General features: G+C 55.5%; 1 protein-coding gene across 1 annotated transcript in view; it reads left to right on the top strand.

The window, feature by feature from the left end:
* ADGRA2 (adhesion G protein-coupled receptor A2) overlaps nucleotides 1-21,280 on the top strand; it is a 34,375-nt gene that overhangs the window by 4,746 nt on the left and 8,349 nt on the right. Inside the window, exons 2-9 of the mRNA XM_032329285.1 lie at nucleotides 8,669-8,740; nucleotides 17,976-18,047; nucleotides 18,334-18,405; nucleotides 18,589-18,660; nucleotides 18,945-19,108; nucleotides 19,551-19,764; nucleotides 20,312-20,476; nucleotides 21,028-21,226. Coding sequence (XP_032185176.1) covers nucleotides 8,669-8,740; nucleotides 17,976-18,047; nucleotides 18,334-18,405; nucleotides 18,589-18,660; nucleotides 18,945-19,108; nucleotides 19,551-19,764; nucleotides 20,312-20,476; nucleotides 21,028-21,226 — 1,030 coding nt within the window. The remainder of the gene's footprint in view (nucleotides 1-8,668; nucleotides 8,741-17,975; nucleotides 18,048-18,333; nucleotides 18,406-18,588; nucleotides 18,661-18,944; nucleotides 19,109-19,550; nucleotides 19,765-20,311; nucleotides 20,477-21,027; nucleotides 21,227-21,280) is intronic.

Here is a 21,280-nt window from a genome sequence, read left to right as displayed (position 1 = left end):
CCTGCCTGAACGAGGAGCCCAGAAAAAATCCACGGTCCCCTTGGACTTCGCAACTATGTGCAGGAGAAGCTGGCAGCAGCCAGCCCCTTCCCAGAGCTCCTGGGGACCCTTTGGGCTCCCTCATGTGCAGGATGTCAGGGTCCGTGGTCCCATCTCAGGGCAAGCTCTAGGCAGAGATCAGAGCCCTCTGGGGTTTACTGGTTAAGTCCTCATTGCGCCAAAGAGACTGGAGAGGCCACCACACTGAACTCCAAAGACAACCCCTATAATTCAGCATCCCAGTGGTTCCAGGACCCAGAGTGGGTAATTTGGCCTGAATTATTCAGAACATGTGCATGAACCCAGCCACTTCTGATCCCCAAGGAGGTCCCTTCCCACCGACTCCCACCAACTCTCCCATGGATTACCTTCCTTGGTGGGGGGAGGGGGTGGTGGGCAATCCCTAGCCCTGGGGGGGTGAGTCTGAGAATTTCCCCCAAAGGCACAGACAAACCAGTGTAATTTGAACCTGACCATAAATTGACCCTTAAATTGGGGGTCATATTTTTAAAGGGAGAGAGTTTCCAAGCTTATGCCACAGGAGAAATCATGGGGATAAGAATGCTTTCCTGAAGGAGAAGAAGTTCCAACCACCTCGGAGTTGCTCCATGTCCTTCCCTCCGGTGGGCTCTCCTCACCAGATCCCAGAGAGGGGCGATGAGCTCCCCAGTGCCACACGGCCTGGACCAGTACTCCTCACTCCTTTGTGACCCTGAGCTAGAGGTCCCTGCCCCCACACCCCACCAGGAGAGCAGGGGAGAAGAGGAGAGGGAAATGGCACTGGGCTGAGGAACTAGAAGGAAAGTCCGGTAACGGCTCGGAAGGGGCGGCTTGGAGGGGCTGTTTATTTTCATTCCCCCAGCCCAGCGCTCTGTTCTATTTAGAGCTCAGACACTGACAGGACAAAGCTGCCTCCTCCCCTTCCTCCCTCCTCTGGCGGGCCCCCATCCTTCCCAAACTCCAGAACATTCCTTTGCTTTTAGGACTGGGTAATGGGGGTGGGGGAGCAGAGAAACGGTGGAGTGTAGCTAACTCGGGCAACCTCCCAGGACCCAGCTTCCTTAGCCCTGGGAGTGGGGAGGGACCATGGGAGAGGGGAGGGAAGGGGTGTGCAAGATGGATGAGAGCAGGTGAGGGGCAGGGGAACCAGTCTGTCACTGAGGAGCTGCGAATGGGGCGGAGAGAGGACTGAGGAGGAGTTCCGGCCTGAACTTGAGGGGCCAGACATCTCCCAGCTGGAAAGGGAAGGGAAAGTCTGAGAGCCGCCCCCCCCCAACCCACCCACCTAGGGCTCTGTGCCTGCTGTGTGGTGAGGCAGAAACTTTAGACTTCGGCCTCCAGGAGACCCAGTATCCAGGATGGGAAAAGCCATCAAATATAAGAAGTGGGAGTCTTCGGTCCAGACCCTTCTTTTACTAAGAAGAAACCTCCAGAGAGGGGTTGACCTGCTCAAGATCACACAGCAACTAGCCAGACCCCACGGCTCTTGGTCCCGGGTCAGCCTCTTCCCATGATGACCTCATCCCTGGGGACGGAGCAGGGGAGATAGTGATCTTCTTCCTCCATATGGACACATAAGCCAGGGAAAAGGGGCAGATAATCTAATAAACACGTGTGTATTTAGGGGACCTCTGACAAAATGTCTGCACAGAGTATTCAGAATCCGAGGGACCCAGGGCGTGTGGTTTCTAAAGATCGTCCTGGTGCTTCTCTCCCTCTCTTGCACCACAACTTCAGGACCACACCCACAGGGGGCAGGGGGAAGTTTCAGGAGGGCTGTACTGTGGAGGCAAGGGTGCTGTTTCCATGCTGTCAAGACTGAGCTCTGCCAAGACTGACTGACCAGGCAGGGGGCAGAGCAGGGGCGACAGAGTAGGGGCAGGGGAGTGGAGGGAGGAGGAAACTGCTCTATGACTTGAGAAAGCCAGGGTTCAGCATGAGCCCTGTCCTGGACCACCTCCACCTTGCCTGGGGCTCTGTGCCTCCAGACACTGGTCCCTGGTCCCTTTGTTCTGCTGCACCAGCGCCAGGAGGTGAGGGAGCTGGTGTCTGACCTCAGGGGCCATAGGTCTCATCTCATCGTGGAGACTGGATACAGGCTCACAAAGCAGGACAGGATCAGGGCCTCAGGGCTCCCAAGGGAGAATTCTGTGGTGCAAAGATTAAAGGACTAATTTATACTTGAGTGTAAAAGACTAATAACAGGCACCTGGGTGGCTCGGTTAAGCATCTACTTTTCTCTCTGCCCTTCTCCCCTGCTCGTGATCTCTCTCTCTCTCTCTCTCTCAAAAAAGAAAAGAAAAGAAAAGACTGATAACAAATTGATCCTTTCAGGTTTATTTGGATTTGAAAAGAAATCCACTCTTCACCCAAAATCGTGACTCCACCTGGCCTGAGATTTTAGGCCATGTTTGGAGAAGCAGTTAGGGCGGATTGGGAGTAACTTCCCAGCTTCCTTGAATCAAGTGGACATATACACACAAACATGCCATCCGGTCTGACACATGTCCCTCCACCTTCCATGAATGGAGGATTGTAGACCCCACGTCTCAGTGATGTCTGTAGTACCATTGTGTCGCACAGGGCCGAGCACACAATAGGCGTTAGTGTAGACTTGAAGATTGAATGAGTACCTAGGCATGAATGATCACAGCAGACTTGATTCCATGCACTCAAGCTAGAGTGCGGGGACCCCAGATCTCTAGCAAGACACACCAGCCACCGACCACCAATACCCCGAGCCCCTCTTCTCAGGCTGCAGACTCCCTCAGATTAGTCCTCCCCATCTCAGCCCCGATTTCTTGGTCCTGCCTCCTCACAACCAAGCTGGGGTGCCCTTGTAGAGAGCGTAGGTTAGAAAAAAGAAGACAAGAAGGCTCCATGCATAGGAGCCATTCCAAGACTATTTTCTTTCCTGACCTTGACCTCAGGCCCTGCCTGGACAGTTGAGCTTCAAGGCTAAGGTCAGAGGCCATATCCAGACACAGCCCCCATAGCATGGGGAAGGAAAGGAAGGTCCTACCTGGTCTCCTTCAATGCAGGTATTCAGGGCTGTGCGGACAGGCTTCCAGCCAAGGGAAGGGATGTTGAGGAAGTTTGGGAGCACTGTGCTGTGTGTCCTCTCCACCAGGTAAGTCCCCTGGGGATCAGGCTAAATGGATGTGACGGGCAGACCGGAAAGGAAGGGAAGCCACAGGAGGGCAGCCTTTAGCCGGAGGCTGTGCGTCGGGGCGGGGCCTGTGGACTAGAGGCAGTTTCCTTTTTGGAGACCCTTACTGTCATATCAAGCACACAGGAATGCACCCACCTCCTTCATGAAGTGAAACAGTTCTTGCTCATTGACATAGCTTGAAATTTGGTTGTTATGTACTTAAGTGTTCATCGCAATTATACAGCATTCCTATTTCATAAGCAGTGAAGATTTTTGTAGGTTTCAGACATGTTTACAGGCCCTGGAAATGCTCAGAGGGCTTGGGCATTATGCCTGCAGGAAGGGCTGGGAGTCCACTTTCACGGGCTGGTTCAGAGTGGCTGTGGGCCTGAGACCCCCCCACTCATGGTCTCCCTAAGGCACCGCTAAGGTGCCAGCAACAGATGTTAGAGACAGGTCCTCCTGAGCCCGAGGGCCCCGGCAATGCCCTGAACTCCAGGCTCAGATTCCCTGCAGAAGCTGCGTCCCCAAGTGTCCAGGCGTGAGGTCCTTGGATCTGTGTGTGTTACAGCAGAATGTGTGTGTTGGGGGCGGCGGTGGGGCGTGACATGCGTGAGTCTTCCAGCACTCGAGAGAACAGTTTGGTTGGGGCATGCGTTGGCCCCATGTCCCACGGAGTAGTGCCCACATGACCGGTGCAGGGTCATCTCTGATGTGGGGCTGGGATCTGGTGAGTTCCTGTGGCTGCCCAGAGGCCACAGGGCCTCTCTATAGACGCCAGCCACTCGCTCCCTTGGCCTCCAGCCTCATTAGTGGTCACTCCGCTTGCTTGCTTCTCTTCCCTAAAATAGGACCCTAGCTGGGAGAGAGTTCTGGAATGGACTCAGTGTGCCCCCTCTCCTTGGCCTGATTTCAGACTCAAGGGTTAGAGAACAGGGGACTCCAGGGACCTGCCCCCCTCCCTGTGAAAATCTGATGCTGTTGGAGTGGTAGGCAGGGAGGGAGGGAAGAATGCTGGAGATGCCGGGCTGGGGGAGCCAGAGGTCGGAGAGGCTGGCGTGGTTGGGAAGGAAATCCACCTGGCAGGCTCCCTGTGCTGTTGCAGGGCAAGGGGTTGGTGCCGACCTAGGAAGCAGCTGTCCAGTCGGGGTGGCAGGGCAGTTCGGAGGGGGCCAAGCTGGCACTGTGTCTGCGAAGCTGGACAGAACCATGGGGCGAAGGCTCCCTCCTTCCCGCCCCATGGTTAAGGCCACCCTGCCAGCTTCTGTCCCATGTGACAGTCTAGCATGGTGGGAACATTTTTCTTCCATTGGACGAGGCCCTGTGTATGTTTTCCTCTACTCCCAGTAACTGCCAGCTTCCTACCTACCCCAAACAACGCCAGACCCAAGCACTTCCTGCCCCAAATCATTGCCCTCCCCACCCCCAGACCCACAAGGGGCAGCTCCCAGAGCTGAATTGTGCCAGAGGAACCCACTGGCACAATTGAAGCCATTCTCTGACCAGTCTGGGTCTCAAGCAAAAATTTCTTCAGCCCCATCTACGTTGTAAAGGCCGAAAGATCCAATTCTGGGTTTTGGGGGGCTGGGAGCATAGAAATATCTGCCTGAAGTTTGTCCAGGAGTTGGAAATGTGGAAGAAGGGGGGGCCATTAGGAGGAGAAGAACGAACGGGTATTTGCCTGGTGTCCCTGCTTTTGCGAATGGCTTAGAGAGAGTTGGGGATTGAGGACTTTTTCTCTGCCACAGAGAAGTATCTCCTTTCCAGACTTGATGGGCTGGGGTTTGCACAGGGTTAGTCAAGCTAGAAATGTGGGCTGCAGCTGACGCCTTGCTTCTCCCCAGCACAAAAGTGGCTACTTTGTGGGGGGAGAGGGGGTGCTGCCAGAGGGGGATAGGACACCAAGAGATGAGTTGTTTCTTGTTCTGGGCAAAAGGCTAATCTTCACCTGCCATCAGGAGCAGGTCCCCAACCCTGTGCTCTGCTCCCTCTCTCTCTCTCTCTCTCTCTCTCACACACACACACACACACACACACCCTACCCTGATTGCCTCCTATCCGACAAGCAACCCAGACTTCCTCCTGGGGAGCCAGGGACCACAAGGAAACTAGGTGAGGGTTAAGCCACTAGCCACATGGGGCTCTTGAGCACCTGTCACATGGCTGGTCTGAACTGAGATGTGCTGGAACAGTAGAACACACACAGATCCCAAAGGTTCCGTACTGAAAAAAAGGAAAAGGAAACTGTGATTTATCATTTCACATATTGATTACATATTGAAATTAGAACTTCAATACATTGGGTTAACTAAAATACATGATTAGAATTAATTTTTTTTTTTTAAAGATTTTATTTATTTTTCAGAGACAGAGGGAGAGAGCGCGAGCGAGCACAGGCAGACAGAGAGGCAGGCAGAGGCAGAGGGAGAAGCAGGCTCCCTGCCGAGCAAGGAGCCCGATGTGGGACTCGATCCCAGGACCCTGGGATCATGACCTGAGCCGAAGGCAGCTGCTTAACCAACTGAGCCACCCAGGCGTCCCTAGAATTAATTTTTTAACTTTAAAAAATATGACTACCAAAACATTTGAAATTATATACTCACCTCACATCATCGTACGTCCACTGACCAGCTCTGGGTTAAAGAATTTAGGGGTATGCAAAAGGTGTTCAAGGGTTAAAGGCTGAAGAGTCTGAAGAATGTGGGGTGTACCCCAACACCACTTTTTAGACCTGTGTGGACAGGATTCTCAAGTTAGGATCCCAGGTTTTAATCTCAGAGGTTTGGGTTTTGGAGGATTTTTAAAAATTTTCTGTTTTCAATTCAATGATCTATTTTTTAAAAATTAAAGATTTTATTTATTTATTTGAGAGAGGGAGACAGCATGAGAGGGAGCAGGTGAGCAGGGGGGAAGGGTGGACGGAGTGGAAGCAGTAGACCCCCCACTGAGCGCCCCCCCCCCCGCCCCCCATGCAAGTCTCCATCCCAGGACCCCTGGATCATGACCTGAGCCAAAGGCCAACACTTACCTCACTGAGCCACCCAGGCACCCCTCCATTCAATAATCTTTAAACAAGAATATTTTGCAGGTGATTTTGAGATGATTATTTACTAAAAGGTATTTTCCTAGTATAAGATTTTCATTTCTTTTTTTTTTTTTTTTTTTTTTTTTTTAAAGATTTTATTTATTTATTTGACAGAGAGAGAGATCACAAGTAGGCAGAGAGGCAGGCAGAGAGGCAGGCAGAGAGAGAGGAGGAAGCAGGCTCCCTGCAGAGCAGAGAGCCCGATGTGGGACTCGATCCCAGGACCTGAGATCATGACCTGAGCCGAAGGCAGCGGCTTAACCCACTGAGCCACCCAGGCGCCCAAGATTTTCATTTCTTAAGTCAGTGTTTCTCACACTAGAATCCTCAGACAGATTCTCGGGAAATAAGATACTTTTCCCTCCCTTTCGCAGGTGTGTAATCAGGTTTGAGAAGTAATATCCTCTGGCTTCCTCCTGCGTGCGTGCGTGTGCGTGTGTGCGTGTGCGTGCGTGCGCACGCTGTGATCATCTGGCAGCCCTGTCCCTCTCTCCTTCCATACCTTCTCCCTCCCCTCCCCCAGCCTCATCCCCACAAACCAAGAAGGGGACAGTCCCTGGGAGAGACCCTTGGGACCAGGGCACGGGGAAGGTTGAAATACATGCCCTTTCTCCACCTTTCTTCCTGACCCTTCAGGACACCTCTCTGATGTTACTCAAAATACTGAGGGGTCCTTTCACCCCCTTTGACATTTAATGCCACCTCTGAGCCTCAAACTCCTCGGGTATATGAAGGAGCTGAAGCAGAGCTGAGGTGAGGCGGGCTTTGATTGAAAAGTCACACTGTCAGGAGCCTGTCCCCACTGAGGGGGCCACCGCAGCCCCCCTCCCCCACCCCAGGGCCTGAATGAGACCATTAGAGGCCCTGAGAACTGACATGATGATTTAGGATTTACCACCATGGATAATGCCAATTAAAATTCTCCTAATCCGTAAAATGGGAATAAAGGGGGCCATGTGAGTTCTAATGACTCATGTAATGGCAACTGTGATGAACTTTTGGAAATGTCAAGATTGTGTGTAAGTGTGTGTGTGTGTGAGTGAGAGAGAGAGGGAGAGAGAGAATGTGCCATTTGGAAACCCAACATCGCCCCCACATCCCCTTCACACAATCACTCTTCAGGTGCTACTAGGAAGTGTCAGTGTTGGAGGGACAGTTAGGAGGGGACCAGATAGGTAGTAGGGGTCTGTTTGGAAAGCCTAGAAGGGAGGAAGCCCCCCTTCCACTCTTGCCTCCATCCTGGCTATTGTATGTTCTCCAAGAGCTTCCTGAAGATGGACTGGTTGGAACGTCAGATGTCTAGGGTCGTCTCACCGCCTGTCTTGATACATTCACCTTGAATTCACCAGTAAGCTTGGGGACAGAGCTGTTTGCATGCCTTGTCCCCACCCCGCACTTGAGATCTCCTTTACTGTGCATCCCAGAGGCTGCCCAGTCGAGAGGAGTTTCCAGACCTGTACCTCTGACTGTCCCATGTCCACCAATAAGAGCAAAGAAGTGAAACCCTTTGTCTCGGCCCAGAGCAGGCAAGAGTTTGGGCTGGGAGGCTCATTAAAGTGTTTTAATAAGCAATTAACTCAAAGGATGAGCCCTTTGGCTGGTATGGAACTTCCTCCTCCCGGGGAGGGAGTCTGGCAGAGAAAGGCTAAGTGGGTGGGCAGAGTGGGTTTAGTCAGTAGCTTGGGGCCTCTTTCCTCCCCCTTTTAAATACAAATAAATAAACAGAACCTCCGAGTGGGCAGAGGCAAAGGCTGAGGCCTGGGCCTCCTCTACCAGGCCCCGGGCTGTCTCAGTTTTCTGTCAAGGCCATGGACAGGCTTGGGGAGGCAAGGGTGCTCGGTCCCTCTGAGCCAGGGCCTTTGAGGGCTGGGAAGAGTCCCCTTCTGTGAAGTCCTCCACTCACAGAGTGGGGCGCAAGGAAGGACAGCTCCTCCCACCTGCCCGGCCTCCTGTTCCACCTGGCAGAGCTCTGACCCAGTTCGGGCCATTCTCCCACTCTCCTCAGGATATGGGGCTGCCCCCTCCCAGGGGGCAGGAGGAGGGTGCTGTGGCTCAGGCCAGTGGGTCCAAGGTGTAAAGGGGGCATTGCACCTGGACCCCTGCTCAGTCTGCTTGCCTGCAGAGCCCTAAGTCAGATCCAGGCCATGGGGGAACCCAGGGCAGGTGAAATGTCTGGTTAGGGGCTCAGTGGGCTATCCAGGCTGCCTGAACCATTCACTGGCTCTTTCCTGTAATCGCGAGCGGAGGGTGGGGCTCCTGCTTCGCACAACCTCAGGGGGCGCCACTGATACAGAAAAGAATATGGTTGTACTGAGGAAACCGTACCCCCTCTCCAGCCACACTTTCTGGCTTGTAACAGCATGTTCTCCTGCCTGTGTTTTCCGTTCCTTCAGGCTCCTGAGCAACAACAAGATTACTGCGCTCCGGAACGGATCCTTCTTGGGACTGTCCCTGCTGGAGAAGCTGTAAGTGCTGGGGCAAAGGGGGGCAAAGTTGGGGGCTGGTGGTCATGGGCAGGAAGTCAGTCCAGGCAGGGTGAGGACCCCTGGGTGCCGAGGGGAGCCCCTCAACCCCAGAACCTGCTGGCTAAGTGAGGCCCAGAGTCAGACCCACGGGAGCCCTGCCCAGGACTTGACCACCAGGTGGAGGCTACAGAGAGAGGGACCAGCTCCTTCCCCAGTGACAGCAGTGAAAAGTACAGGGAAACCTGGCTGGTCTAGGCAATGATGGGGCTCAGGGAAGTTCATTAACGCTCTTTAATGAGCACTTAGCTGTGAGAGCTGAGCCCCTTAGCTGGCCAGATGCCACCTCCCTGCTCCAGCTGGGGGCCCGGCATAAAGGGCTGAGGATGATTGGGTGTGACTGAGGCCTCTTTCCTCCTCCCCAACCCCACCCCCAAACAAATCAACAAACAAAGCCCCATGGGGCTAGTGCCCTGGGCTAAGGGTCGAGAAAGTGGATCCCATCCACAGGGCCCCCACCCAACCTGCCGTGCTTTGGGACTGCATCCCTATGGGCCCAGGTGGGCTGGCACTAGGCTCAGGACTTCAAGGGCTCTGCTGGCCAGAAGGGGCTTTTTCCCCAGCGTTGAGGGCAAGTAACTTAACCTGCTGAAGGAGGGGACCGAACCAACCCCTCAGTTCCCTGTTCGACTGGCCTGCTCCAGAATCCACCCTTGGGTCCTGTCTCCTCCGCAGGAGACCTGAGCCTCTGTCCCTCCAGAGCCTGATCCTTGCTTTCGCCCCTGCCCTGTCTCCTACCTCTGCTCCCACCCTGAGGGTTCCCAAATCTTTCAGCAAGCCTCCTGCTGCCCGCCTCCGCCCCCCCACCCCGTCTGCCATTTTGCCTGCCAGGCGTGGATCTGGTGTGATGGGGGATACAGAAAAATAAGGTGGAAGTCTGCCCTCAAAGAGCCCAAGCTCACGGTCTAGCGGAGACCGTCAATGCCATGTGTACCAGAATTGAGTAGGTCGGGGTTTCCACGAAACCCAAAGGAGGGACAGCACTGAGCGGGGAGGGCTGGACAGTTGGAGGGTAACTGGGAGGCGGTCTGTCCGTGACATGGACTGTAGGTCTTCAGCCGTGACAGCAGTCTTGTGAGGTCGTCTCCATTACAGCCCACTCACAGGGGAAGGGAAAACCTGTCCACACACTCCAGCGCCGGGAGGAGAGCTCAGTGGCCTGGCTGGCTTTGTGGCGGTGTGGAAGGGCAAACCCATGTTTGGGGTGGAAAGGAAGAGTGTGCTGTCTTTGCTCTGGGGTGTGCTGGGCTGGGGGGGGGGTGTCGGGATGTTGACGGTGGTGCGTGCACCCAGCTCCGTGACCAGGTCCCTCGTCCAACTGCCTTGCCGCTCACAGAGCTGGTGGTCCAGATGGGGAGAAAGGGCCGCCACCAAGCTGCTCTTACAAAGTCTCCTTGGCCACCAGCAGCTCGGGAAAGTTTTTATCCCCCACAAGCGGTTAGGCCTGTGGGAGCTCTGATTCCTGCACTCAGGCCAAGCCTGGTCTCCGAGGGCTGAGTGGCAGGAAGCCACACGCTCTCTCCAGGGATCTTTGCAGGATGACAGACTGTAGCTGCCCCCACGCCTTTGCTCAGCCCCACCAGAGCCTGTCACGCCCAGACTCGCTGTCCTTTCTCACTACCACGAACGAGATGGCTCTGAGCCTCTTGGGGTCCCACTGACCTCTTCCCAGCTTTACCCTCTCGCTTTATCCATCCAATACCCACCAGATCTCCCCACTTCACCTCCTCTAGTCTCATGAGGGTCAACTTCCAGATGGAGAAGAAAAGCAGGTCCTTTCCTTCCCACCCGTGCCCATGTACTGAATCTTGCCAGCAGCAGGGACCTAAGTCAGTGCCCAGCATGTGCTTCCAAAGCCTGGGAGGCGATCAGAGAAAAATGAGAGTGCGGTCAAGGAATAATGACTAAGAGCTAAATCACATGCCGTGGCAGGTGCACGGGGCAGGAGACAGATGAGAATTCAGAATATTGAGGGTAAGCCCCGCTCTTTTAGGGATCCTCCAAGGCCTTCATTCCAGAGATATTTACCGAGCCCCTTTTGGGTGCGGAGCTCTGTTCTAGGCATTGGGAGTGAACACAACAGACCCAGCACCTGCCCTCAGGGAACTTACCCTCCACAGTAAGTTATAGCAAATAAATGTGTACCAGGAGATAAGTCTACAAAGAAAAACAAAGCAGGGTAAGGGGGGGAGAAGGCAATGGCGGTAGGGGGAGGCTGCTATGAGCAGAGGGTGCTGTTCCTTGCTGTGTAGAGAGGTCAAAGAAGGCCTCATTGACAGATGATTGAGCCCAAGGTCTAAGGGAGGGAAGAATCTGGAGGGATTCAGACCGGAGGAGTGCAGGATCTCCAGCCTGGTTGATCACCAGTGTATCAGTCAGGTTCTCCAAAGAAGGAAAAGCAATAGGAGATGTGTGTGTGTGAATCTTTATATAAAGACACAAGGAAATTATTTTATATTAGTTCTTTATAAAGAAATTTATTTTAAGGAAATGGGTTTGTGTGATTATGGGAGCTGGCAAATCCAAAATCTGTAGAAGGACAGGCCAGCAGGCTGGGAAGTTAGGCAGGAGATGATGCTTTAGTCTCCAGACAGAATTTCTTCTCCTGGAAACCTCAGGTTTTGGCTCTTAAGTCCTTCACCTGTTTGGGTGAGGCCCACCCATGTTCTCCAAGGTAAGGTAATCTCCTTTATTTAAAGTCAGCTGCTTGTGGAGGTCCACTGCAGTTACACATTCCTTCACCGTAATGCCTCCATTAGTGTTTGGTTAGGTTACAAGGTGCTGTCACCAGCTGAACGGACACATAAAGCTAGTCATCAAAACCACTGGCCTGCTATGGGATGGGGAGAGACCCTGTGCCCCCCTCCCAGAGATGCTAATTCATCAGGTCGGCAGGGGCCTGGGAATTTTTTACAAGGTATGCAGACGATTCTCATGCTTATCCGGGGTTGGGAACCGGTGGACCAGATGACCCCGAGACTGTGGGCCTATTCATCACAAATGAGACGCTGTGGCCTGGCGTGCCGTTGGTGCCAGGAAACACTGATCTCTCTGTCCTGTCAGGCTCAGACACCCAGGCTTGGGCAGCTGAGTCCAGGGCAGCCTAACATCCCACAGTCTGTGAGCGGCAAGTCCCGTGGGAGGGTTGGGGCCTAGCCTAATAATTGAAATGGAAGGTCTGGGCCACAGAGAAAGCCAGCATTGCCTCCTTGTGCTGAGCGCCCTTCTGGTCTTTGAAAATGGGTCAAGTCTAAATGTGTGTGGTGGGGGAGGTCAGCCTGGTCCCAGTTAATGCATGGAGGGGCCTCAAGGCTGGGAGGGATAGAGAGAGGGCGCCGTGTATGAATGTGCCTGAGATGATCTCAGGGGGGGACAGGTGCTCCAGAGAGGCTGGAGAGGGGAGCCGACCTTGTGGGGCTCTATCGGCCACGCGGGTCCAGTAAGAAAACCTGAGACGGGGTCCAGCTGAGAAGAGGTTCACGGCCAGCCCATGGCATGTACAGAATCGTTCAGATGGGCGTGAGACCCTGTCTCTGGGCCCTCCCCTCCATATCCCACCAGCCCCAGGCATGGACAAGCCTGTCTGTCCCCCAGAGGAAAGACTTCTGAGGTGGAGGAGATGGGGTGGGCGATGAAGGGCACAGAACTCCCTTTAGAGTCAAAGAGGCCTGGGATTGAATCCTGCCTCTGTCATTGTCTTTCTGGGTGCCTCTCCAAGCCTGGGGTTTCTCCCCTGGAAAAGGGAGCAACTGGGACTCAGACAGGCTGTCATGGGGATGGCGTGGGCTTTCGGTAAATACCTCTCCCCTTCCCTTCTCTGAAGGGTTTGAAGTTGGAAGATGTTATATTGCAGCCCCTCGTTGCATGGGATCTGCCCAGAGCTCCCTCAGCCTCCGGAGGGGGAGTGGGCAGTCCTGGAGCTGAACCGTGGATTCAGAGTCCCAAAAGGACTCTCCGATGGCCCACCCATCTGGTGGCGGCCATCTCCGCCCACATCCCCCACCACGCACATTCAACAAGGAGTGGGCCACCCGAAGACGTTCCTGGGCTCCGAGGGTGCCCCGGTCACAGTGAAATCCCCCAGACTGGGGACCAAGTGGGCCGCGGGACAGACAGCCCCCAGGCCAAGGGAGAGAGACTGGGCATGCCAGCAAGCAAGTGGCTCTGTGCGGACACGAGCCCCCCCCAGGCCCTTGCATGCCTGGGAGGAGAGGGCCTGGTGAGGGGAGCCTGGTCAGTCCGGGGATGATTTGTCATTGCCTAATGAGATTAATGAGCCCCGGGGGCTGGTATGCAGCGGTGCTGGGGCACTCATTAGAAGCAGATGCTCATGGGAATGATGGCAAGGGAGGGGGGTTTTGGGGGTGGAGTGCTTCTCACCCGCCAGGTGGTTTCCATTAATCTATGGGCGGGCCGTGAGTACGGCCGCCCGGCCCCATCCTCCGCCCCTTCCCACCCCGCTCGCACTAGGGAAGAATGCAGCAGAGAGGCTGCTGACGCTGGGAGCCTCCGAGGGCTGGGAAGGGGAGGCTTGTGGGCTTGGGGACAGACCTTGTGTCCACGCTTGTAGCCCCAGTGCCTGGCATTCTGTATGTGCTGAATAAATACCTGTTGGTATTTATTAAATACCTGTTGCTGAATAAATACCTGATATCGGAGACAAGAGGGGCCCGGCCAGGGGTAGGACCATCTCAGTTTTCTCCAGCCACATCCTCTCCCACACCCTCCGTACCTGCGCAGGGGTCTGGCCGGCTTGGAAGTCCTGGAGGGCCCAGGGAAAGCTGCTCTGCGGCCTCCAAACCTATAATTTGGTTTCTGAACCCACAAGCAGGGAGGTCTGGGGGGGCTGGAGGGAGCTGACTTGGGGCCACCCCACCCTGTCCAGGCGTGGTACGGGGCTCACCCTCACACATGCTCACTCTGGCGTGCAAACTCAACTCTTTAACAGCTTTCGTGGGATGGAATTAACATCCCAGAACGTCCACCCACTTAGAGCGTGCCCTTCGACGGCTCCGACTGTATTTACACAGTCCTGCGGCCATCACCGTCTAATTTTAGAACATTTTCATCATGTCGGAAGGCAACCGGGCATGGGCCGCAGCCACTCCCCGCTCCCCCTCCTACTCAGCCCTAAGCAACCACTAATCTCTCTGCCTCTATAGATTTGCCTCTTGTGGACATTTCATCTAAGTGGAATCACATCATATGTAATCTTTTATAACTGGCCTTCTTTCACTTAGCGTAATGGTTTCAAGCTCCATCCAGATTATAGCACAGATCAGCAGTTCATTCCATAAAAGTCTGTTGTGCAAATAGAGCCCAAATGCATTATCAGGTGACAGGCACTCGGGAAGTTTCCACATTGGGGCTGCGACCCTTCCTGTTCCGGTTTTCGTGCGCCTGTTCCCTCGTGTCTCCTGGATATGTTCCTGGGCATGCAGTTGCTGGGTCCCTCGGTAACTCTGCCAAACTGGTTTTCATGGTGGCTGCACCATTTTATACCAGTAATGGAGAAGGGGTCCAGTCTTTCCACATCCTCATTAACTGGTGCTGTGGCCCGTTTTTCTCTGATCACGGTCTTAGCGCCTGCGAGGGGATATCACTGTGGTTTCACTTTGCATTTCCCTGATGACTAATGGTGTCTACCATCTTTTCGGGCATTGTTTGGTCATTTGTATCTGCTCTTGGAAGAAATGTTTATGGACATCCTTTGCCCATTTTTTTTTTTTTTCCAAGCTGGTTTGTCCTTTTATTATTGAGTTGGAAGAGTTCTTTGTATATTCTAGATGGGAGTCACTTATTGGATATATGATTTGCAAACATTTTCTCTCATTCCTTGGGTTGCTTTTCACTTTCTGGATGGTGTCCTTCAGACAGCAGAAGTTTTCAGTCTTTATGAAGGACACTTTCTTAATCTTGGGCTGACACACTCCGTCTTACACTCGGCTTCCTGAGCTCAGCTTTCCCAAGAAGGATGGAGGGTGTGATTTGCTCTCAGGAACACCCCCCCCCCCCGGCCCCGCCACCCTCCCAACACCCCCCAACACCACCAACCCCCCCCCCCCGCCACCGCCCCGACTTCTGCCATAGAGTCCCTCCCTTCCACACTGTCCTAGATACTGGGAGAGGGGCCTTGAGTCAGGGTACCCTGCTCCGGGTTGGGGGAGGGGTGGTGGGAAGGGGACGCTCTGTTCACACACCACACCGTTCCCAGCTTCCAAGACCTGGGCTCTGTGGGAACAGGGAGAAGAGGAGAGATTCCACATCACTGAGACATCTGTTTGCCCTCATGACCTCACCTAAAAAATGGAGGGATCTTGGGGCACCTGGATGGCCCAGGTAGTGGAACGTGCAACTCTTGATCTTGGAGCTGTGAGTTCGAGCCCCACACTGGGTACAGAACTTCCTTAAAGTTTTTTTTTTAAATCTTAAAAAAAAAAAAGAAGTGAAGGGATCAGGTTAGACAATCTAGGGCAGGGGTGCATCTCCTGGGTTCCACAGGCCCCTTGAAATCATGGACACAGTGTTGGGTAGAGTGCATTTTTCTGAGACAGGAGTCCATAGCAAGAAGCACCAACCTATAGGGACCTTACTGGTCAAAAAAAAAAAAAAAAGAAGAAGAAGAAGAAGAAGAAAAGAAAAAAAAAAAATCCAGGCTCTAGGATAGCATTTTCTCCTGCTGCTAGGGAGGGTTTAGCCCAGACCGGCTTCCCCCTACCTTAGGGACCAGAACCCCATCATCAGGCTTTGAGAGCTCAGCCCAGTGAGCAGCCCCTGGCCTGTATCCCTCAGGAGAAGACTCCAGGACTGGCCCATCTGGGCACTGCCTGGGTCACCCCTGAAGCCACTTTGTGGGCGGGAAGCAAGGGGGCAGGCATGCCAATGCTTAGTGGCAGCTTCCCTCTCAGAGGGCCCCGGCGTGGCTCTGGGCTGCAGGAAATCCAGGGCAGGAAGGGGCTGGGGCCCAAGTGGCCGCCTTGCTCCCATCTGCAGAGCATCAGTGGGGCAGGCGGGGTGGGGGTTCTCAAGGGGGGCCGGGGAGGAAATGAGAATAAACACAGCTAGTGGAGAGGGAAGGGGCGGGGGGCTGCGGCCTCAACCCCTTGGCAGCCCATGAAGGGAAGTGACACAATGAGGAATGTGTTTCCCTCTGCCCTCCCCCGCGTGGGGGTGGGAGGCAGAGCCCTGAGAATGGCCAGACCCCAACAGGGCCAGGGGGCACATGCTGGAACAGCACCAGAGGAGGGTGCTATGAGAGTGGGGAACCAAAAGGGGGCTGCTGGCGGGAGGGGCAACCCAGAGCAGGCTGGGTGCTTCTTCCCAACCCCCACCAACCCCGTCCATCTCCAGTCTCCATGCTGCATGAGCATCGAGGTTCTTCGTTCTTGCACATTCCCTGCTGGTGGTGCACCACCAGCGAGCCTGGGTGTGGAAGCCATCCCTTCTCTAGGGAAGGGATGGAGCTCCTTCTGTTGGCTTCTTTTCAAGGGACTCAGGGTTATGGAGACCAACTCCTTGGTATGAGGGTGTTTCATTTCTCTCTCTCAGGGTGTTTTTGTCCCCAGCTGAGACTGGCTTTGCGAAAACAGGCCCCCTGGTGGGATGGCACCTCCCTGTCCTGGACACCCATTTCCTCTCCCAGAGCTGGGAGTGGCTACTTAACCCCCTCCTGCCCAGGATCCAGAGATATCCCTGAGACTTTAGCAGGCAAGGCCAAGTTGCCCAGGGTGCCAGCCTGGGCTGGAGGGTCGCAGGGCCTTGGAAAACAGGTTGACCACAGATATCCGTCAATCTCCTCTTTCCTGTACAGGCTCTTTGCAACAGGTTGGTTACTCAGGAACCCCCCACCCCTGCGCTCTGCCTCCTAAGCCCCCAGGTGGAGAGCAGAGTCAAGCCAGGAGGCTGCAGCCAACCTCCCAGGGTCCCAGGAGGGGAGGCGGGCTGGCTGAGCAGTGAGGCTTCCTGCTGCATTGCCCTGGGGGGCTGCAGTCGTGCTGGTTGGGCTCCGGAGAGACTCAGGTGGACCTTGAGGATGAAAGAGAGGAGGGCTGCTATCTGGTCATGTGGTTGCTTTGAGCACCAGGATGCTGGGACAGAAGCTGGCCTGATGCCTCTCCTGCACCTCATTCCTGGGTGTGGGGGGTGGGGGGGGCTTGGCCCCGTGGAGCCCTGGAGGGGCACCACCTTCTGTCTGGACCTACTGGAGCTCAGCCTAGACACTTTGTTTCCTTTGCCACCTTCCCTCAGCACTGCAGGCTCCTGGGAGACCTGGGGGGAAGGCAGGTGAACAAGGCTTTACTACCCGTCCCCAGCCTTGCCTTCCCCATCTGAAGAATGAGTGGCCACCGTGGGGGTGGGGAGGATTTATAGTTCTGCCCTGGAGTCAGAGGCCGGGATGGGCCTCCAGGTGGTCATCAGCTTCATTCTGTGTCTCCTCACCGGTTGGATAGAGAGATCAACACGTGGAAATACCACCCCCCAATGCCGGACTCCAGAAGGTCTTACTTTTGTATAGTAATTTACAAAAGACTTAAAAAAAAAAAAAAAAAAAAGACTTTAGCACCCATTTTCTTTTCTTTTTTTTAAAGATTTTATTTATTTAGTTGACAGAGATCACAAGTAGGCAGAGAGGCAGACAGAGAGTGGAAAGGAAGCAGACTCCCCGCTGAGCAGAGAGCCCAATGCTGGGCTTGATCCCAGCACCCTGGGATCATGATCTGAGCCGAAGGCAGAGGCTTTAACCCATTGAGCCACCCAGGTGCTCCTAGCACCCATTTTCAAATGGCTCTCAGAGCAGCCCCTGTGAGATCCTTGGCGGCTCAGATTGGAGCAACATGGCCAAGGCCTCCCGGCTCCTAGTTCAGTGCTGGCCCCAATCCTTGTTTCCACCATGTTCTGCTTCCTCATCCCAGGGGCTCCCATCCCATCTCTTGGCTTCTCTATTCTTCCTGACATCTTTTTGACCAGCACCCCTTGATGGTAGTGGGGGGAAGGGGTGCGGCAAGTAGACCTGTGTGAGAGGTCAGGTCCTTCATCCAACCGCCTCACGAGGGCTGAGGACATTTAGAAGAAAATCCAGTTGCCAGCACTGCTGATAAAAATGAGGCTTCCCCGTCCCAGCGGAGCATGAGGCCCCCAGAGCGGGAGAGCTGTGAGGGCCCCCACTTGCCTCCCACAGGGACCTGAGGAACAACGTCATCAGCACGGTGCAGCCTGGTGCCTTCCTGGGCCTGGGGGAGCTGAAGCGTTTGTGAGTGGCATGTCTGGCTTCCCAAGCCCTCCCAGCCCTCCCCATTCTTGGAGATGGTCCCCTGGATCCCATGATCAACTGATCAACTGTTCTTCTTGTCTCCCGACTCACAGCACCTCTCTCCCCGCACAGTGTATGGGGGAGGGCAGCAGGGGGGACACTTGAAGCCCATCTCCTTGTTCTTCCCGATCCCCACATAAGCCCCGGCCACACACGTGTGTCCCGCACAAGTGGGTCCGTGTGCTCCCGTGTGGCCAGCTTGCTGACGTCGTGTGTGTCCCCCTAGAGATCTCTCCAACAACCGGATTGGCTGTCTCACGTCTGAGACCTTCCAAGGCCTCCCCAGGCTTCTCCGTCTGTGAGTGAGGGGCCATTAGTGGGGAGGAGGGGGAGGGACGGCTCACCCCAAAGGAGGGGTTGGGAGGAAGGAGGCAGCACCAGACCCTCAGAGCCTCCCCGCCCCATTCCCTTCACTCACTACTCCCTCCTCTGGCCCAGGAAGACCCTAAGATCCTGGCTCCCTCTCCCCTATCCCCTACAGAAACATATCTGGAAACATCTTCTCCAGTGTGCAACCTGGGGTCTTTGATGAGCTGCCAGCCCTTAAGGTGGTGTGAGTATCTGTTCCCAGCCCAAGGACTCAGAGCCCTACATCCTTTCTCTGTCCAGGAAGGACACACCTGAGCATCATGACCACCGCGCCCGACCTTATGAGTAGGTGGGACGGGCGACGGCTGACACCGCCATATTTGCCTTCCCACTAGGGCTAGGCTGGTGGTGCACACTACCCCGAATGTGCCCCTTCCAGCCTCAGTCTCTCCCAGGGCTCCATCCCCCCAACCCCCCAGAATCCACACTCCCTTGCTCTACTCTGTGGCTCCTCTCCCCATTCTGCAGCGATCTTGGCACTGAGTACCTGACATGTGACTGTCGCCTCCGCTGGCTGCTGTCCTGGGCCCGGAATCGCTCCCTGCAGCTCTCCGAGCGCACCCTCTGTGCCTACCCCAGTGCCCTACACGCCCAGGCCCTGGGGGGCCTCCAGGAAGCCCAGCTGCGCTGTGGTGAGCACAGCCTCCCCCTGCACACCTGCCCCCTGGTGCAGAAGCGCTCCAGAAGGGCCCCCGCTGGTTCCAGGCTCCCTCTGCCTTAAGTGTTATGGGGTGGTGGGCACCTTCTCCAGGGCATGCCTCCTCTCCCTCAGATCCCTCAGGGCTCCTTCTCCAGCCGTCAGTGCTCCTAGACTTTCTTTGGGGACAGCTGCTTTGCTTATGTTTTCATCTGGTCCCCCTCTTGGGGTTACAAGTGTGCCCTGGAAAGGAGCACTTTGATCTGCTCATCCAAAGCCCACCTGTTCCTCTCTTGTGCTCTCACTTCCAGAGGCTTTCTCCTGCACCCTTTCTTCCCCAGCTCAAGGGGAGCTCCCGTCAGATGGGGCCTGGCCCTGCCCAGGCTGGCCTGTCCCACCCTGGTGCCTGATGCCCCCCCCCATGTCTCCTCCCACAGAAGGGGCTCTGGAGCTGCACACGCACCACCTCATCCCATCCCTGCGCCAAGTCGTGTTCCAGGGTGACCGGCTGCCCTTCCAGTGCTCCGCCAGCTACCTGGGCAATGACACTCGAATCCGCTGGTACCACAACCGGGCCCCCCTGGAAGGCGACGAGGAGGCGGGCATCCTCCTGGCAGAGAGCCTCATCCACGACTGCACTTTCATCACCAGGTACCAGCCCTCCTGCCCCTTCCCAGCCCAAGGTGGGGGTGGGGAAGGCCACCGTGCCCATCACCCAGCTCCCCAAAGGAGCCCTGCTCGGACGGGGGCTGGAGAGCATGCTCATGTACCTGAGAGTGTGCCGATGTGTTTCTGGAAACCCTGGGCTGAGTCGTAAATGGTCTGGCTAGGGGATAGAGACTCAGCGTCTGGTAGGAAAAAAACAAGGATGATACCTGAGGTTTCTCTGGCGCTTCCACAATGTATGCAGTGACTCTCAGCTCCACTGTGGGACCGAGTCTCTCCGATAGACTTGCAGGGGAGGTCTTAGTAGTCCGTGAGAAAGGTGGGGAAATGGAAACTCAGGGAGACCGTACCATAAGGCCAGTGGGAATTGAGGGAGTGTGTGCTCGCATCCCTCTCCGTTAAAGAGGACGGAACCCTGAAGCCCTGCCCCGCAGGCCCTCAATCAGGGGCCTGGGGCGGGGGGCGCGCTTAGGGAGGGTGGCGCGGCCACCGAGAGTGCCTCGCAGCCAGCGCACCGCCCGCCTGCCCGCAGCGAGCTGACCCTGTCTCACATCGGCGTGTGGGCGTCAGGGGAGTGGGAGTGCTCCGTGTCCACGGCGCAGGGCAACGCCAGCAAGAAGGTGGAGATTGTGGTGCTGGAGACCTCCGCCTCCTACTGCCCTGCTGAGCGAGTCGCCAACAACCGCGGGGACTTCAGGTGCGGTGCCTTCTGCCGCCCCGCCCCCGCGCGTCGTCGTCGGAGAACACTGGGCGGGGGCGGGGCTCCCCATCCGCTCTAAGTCCCCAGCTCCACTGTCCCGCTGTTGTTTTCACAGAGACCTTATCTTTTTGTATAAAACCCCATCTGACATGCGCTGTGCAGAACAAAAAGTTTGGGTGGGTTTTGTTTGTTTGTCTTGTTTCCTTGCATTAATAGTTTATGAAATTCACCCACAAGGAACATCAGATTTTAATATACCCCTGGGCGTCTCCATGAGGAAGGGCAGGTACTATCCTCCCCATGGACAGCTGAGAACACTCAGGCCCAGAAAGGGTAAGGAGCTTGAAGTCAGGGCTCCATGTCTGAGCAAACATGGACTCAGAGAGAAGGTAGAGCTCAGGAGCCCCTCCAAGGCCAGTCCGAACTTTCTCTCTCTGAATCCACCCCCCAGGTCCTAAAGGGGTTCAGCATCCCAGGTCTAAGGGCAGAGGAGGGAGCCTTGCTCTGAGGAGCCTGGGGGATCAGCAACCTCCCACGTCTGCCCCCAGGTGGCCTCGAACTCTGGCTGGCATCACAGCCTACCAGTCCTGCCTACAGTACCCCTTCACCTCGGTGCCCCTGAGTGGGGGTGCCCCAGGCACCCGAGCCTCCCGCCGGTGTGACCGAGCTGGCCGCTGGGAGCCAGGGGACTACTCCCATTGTCTGTACACCAACGACATCACCCGGGTGCTCTACACCTTCGTGCTGGTGAGGCCAGGAGAGAAGAGGGGCAGGGGACACCCGTCAGCTCTGGTTCTGGGG

The sequence above is a fragment of the Mustela erminea genome, chromosome 21 (assembly GCF_009829155.1).
Source record: "Mustela erminea isolate mMusErm1 chromosome 21, mMusErm1.Pri, whole genome shotgun sequence".
NCBI classification, from domain to species: Eukaryota; Metazoa; Chordata; class Mammalia; order Carnivora; family Mustelidae; genus Mustela; species Mustela erminea.
The sequence above is the reverse complement of the archived record's forward strand: the minus strand, read 5'-3'. Positions and strand labels throughout refer to the sequence as shown.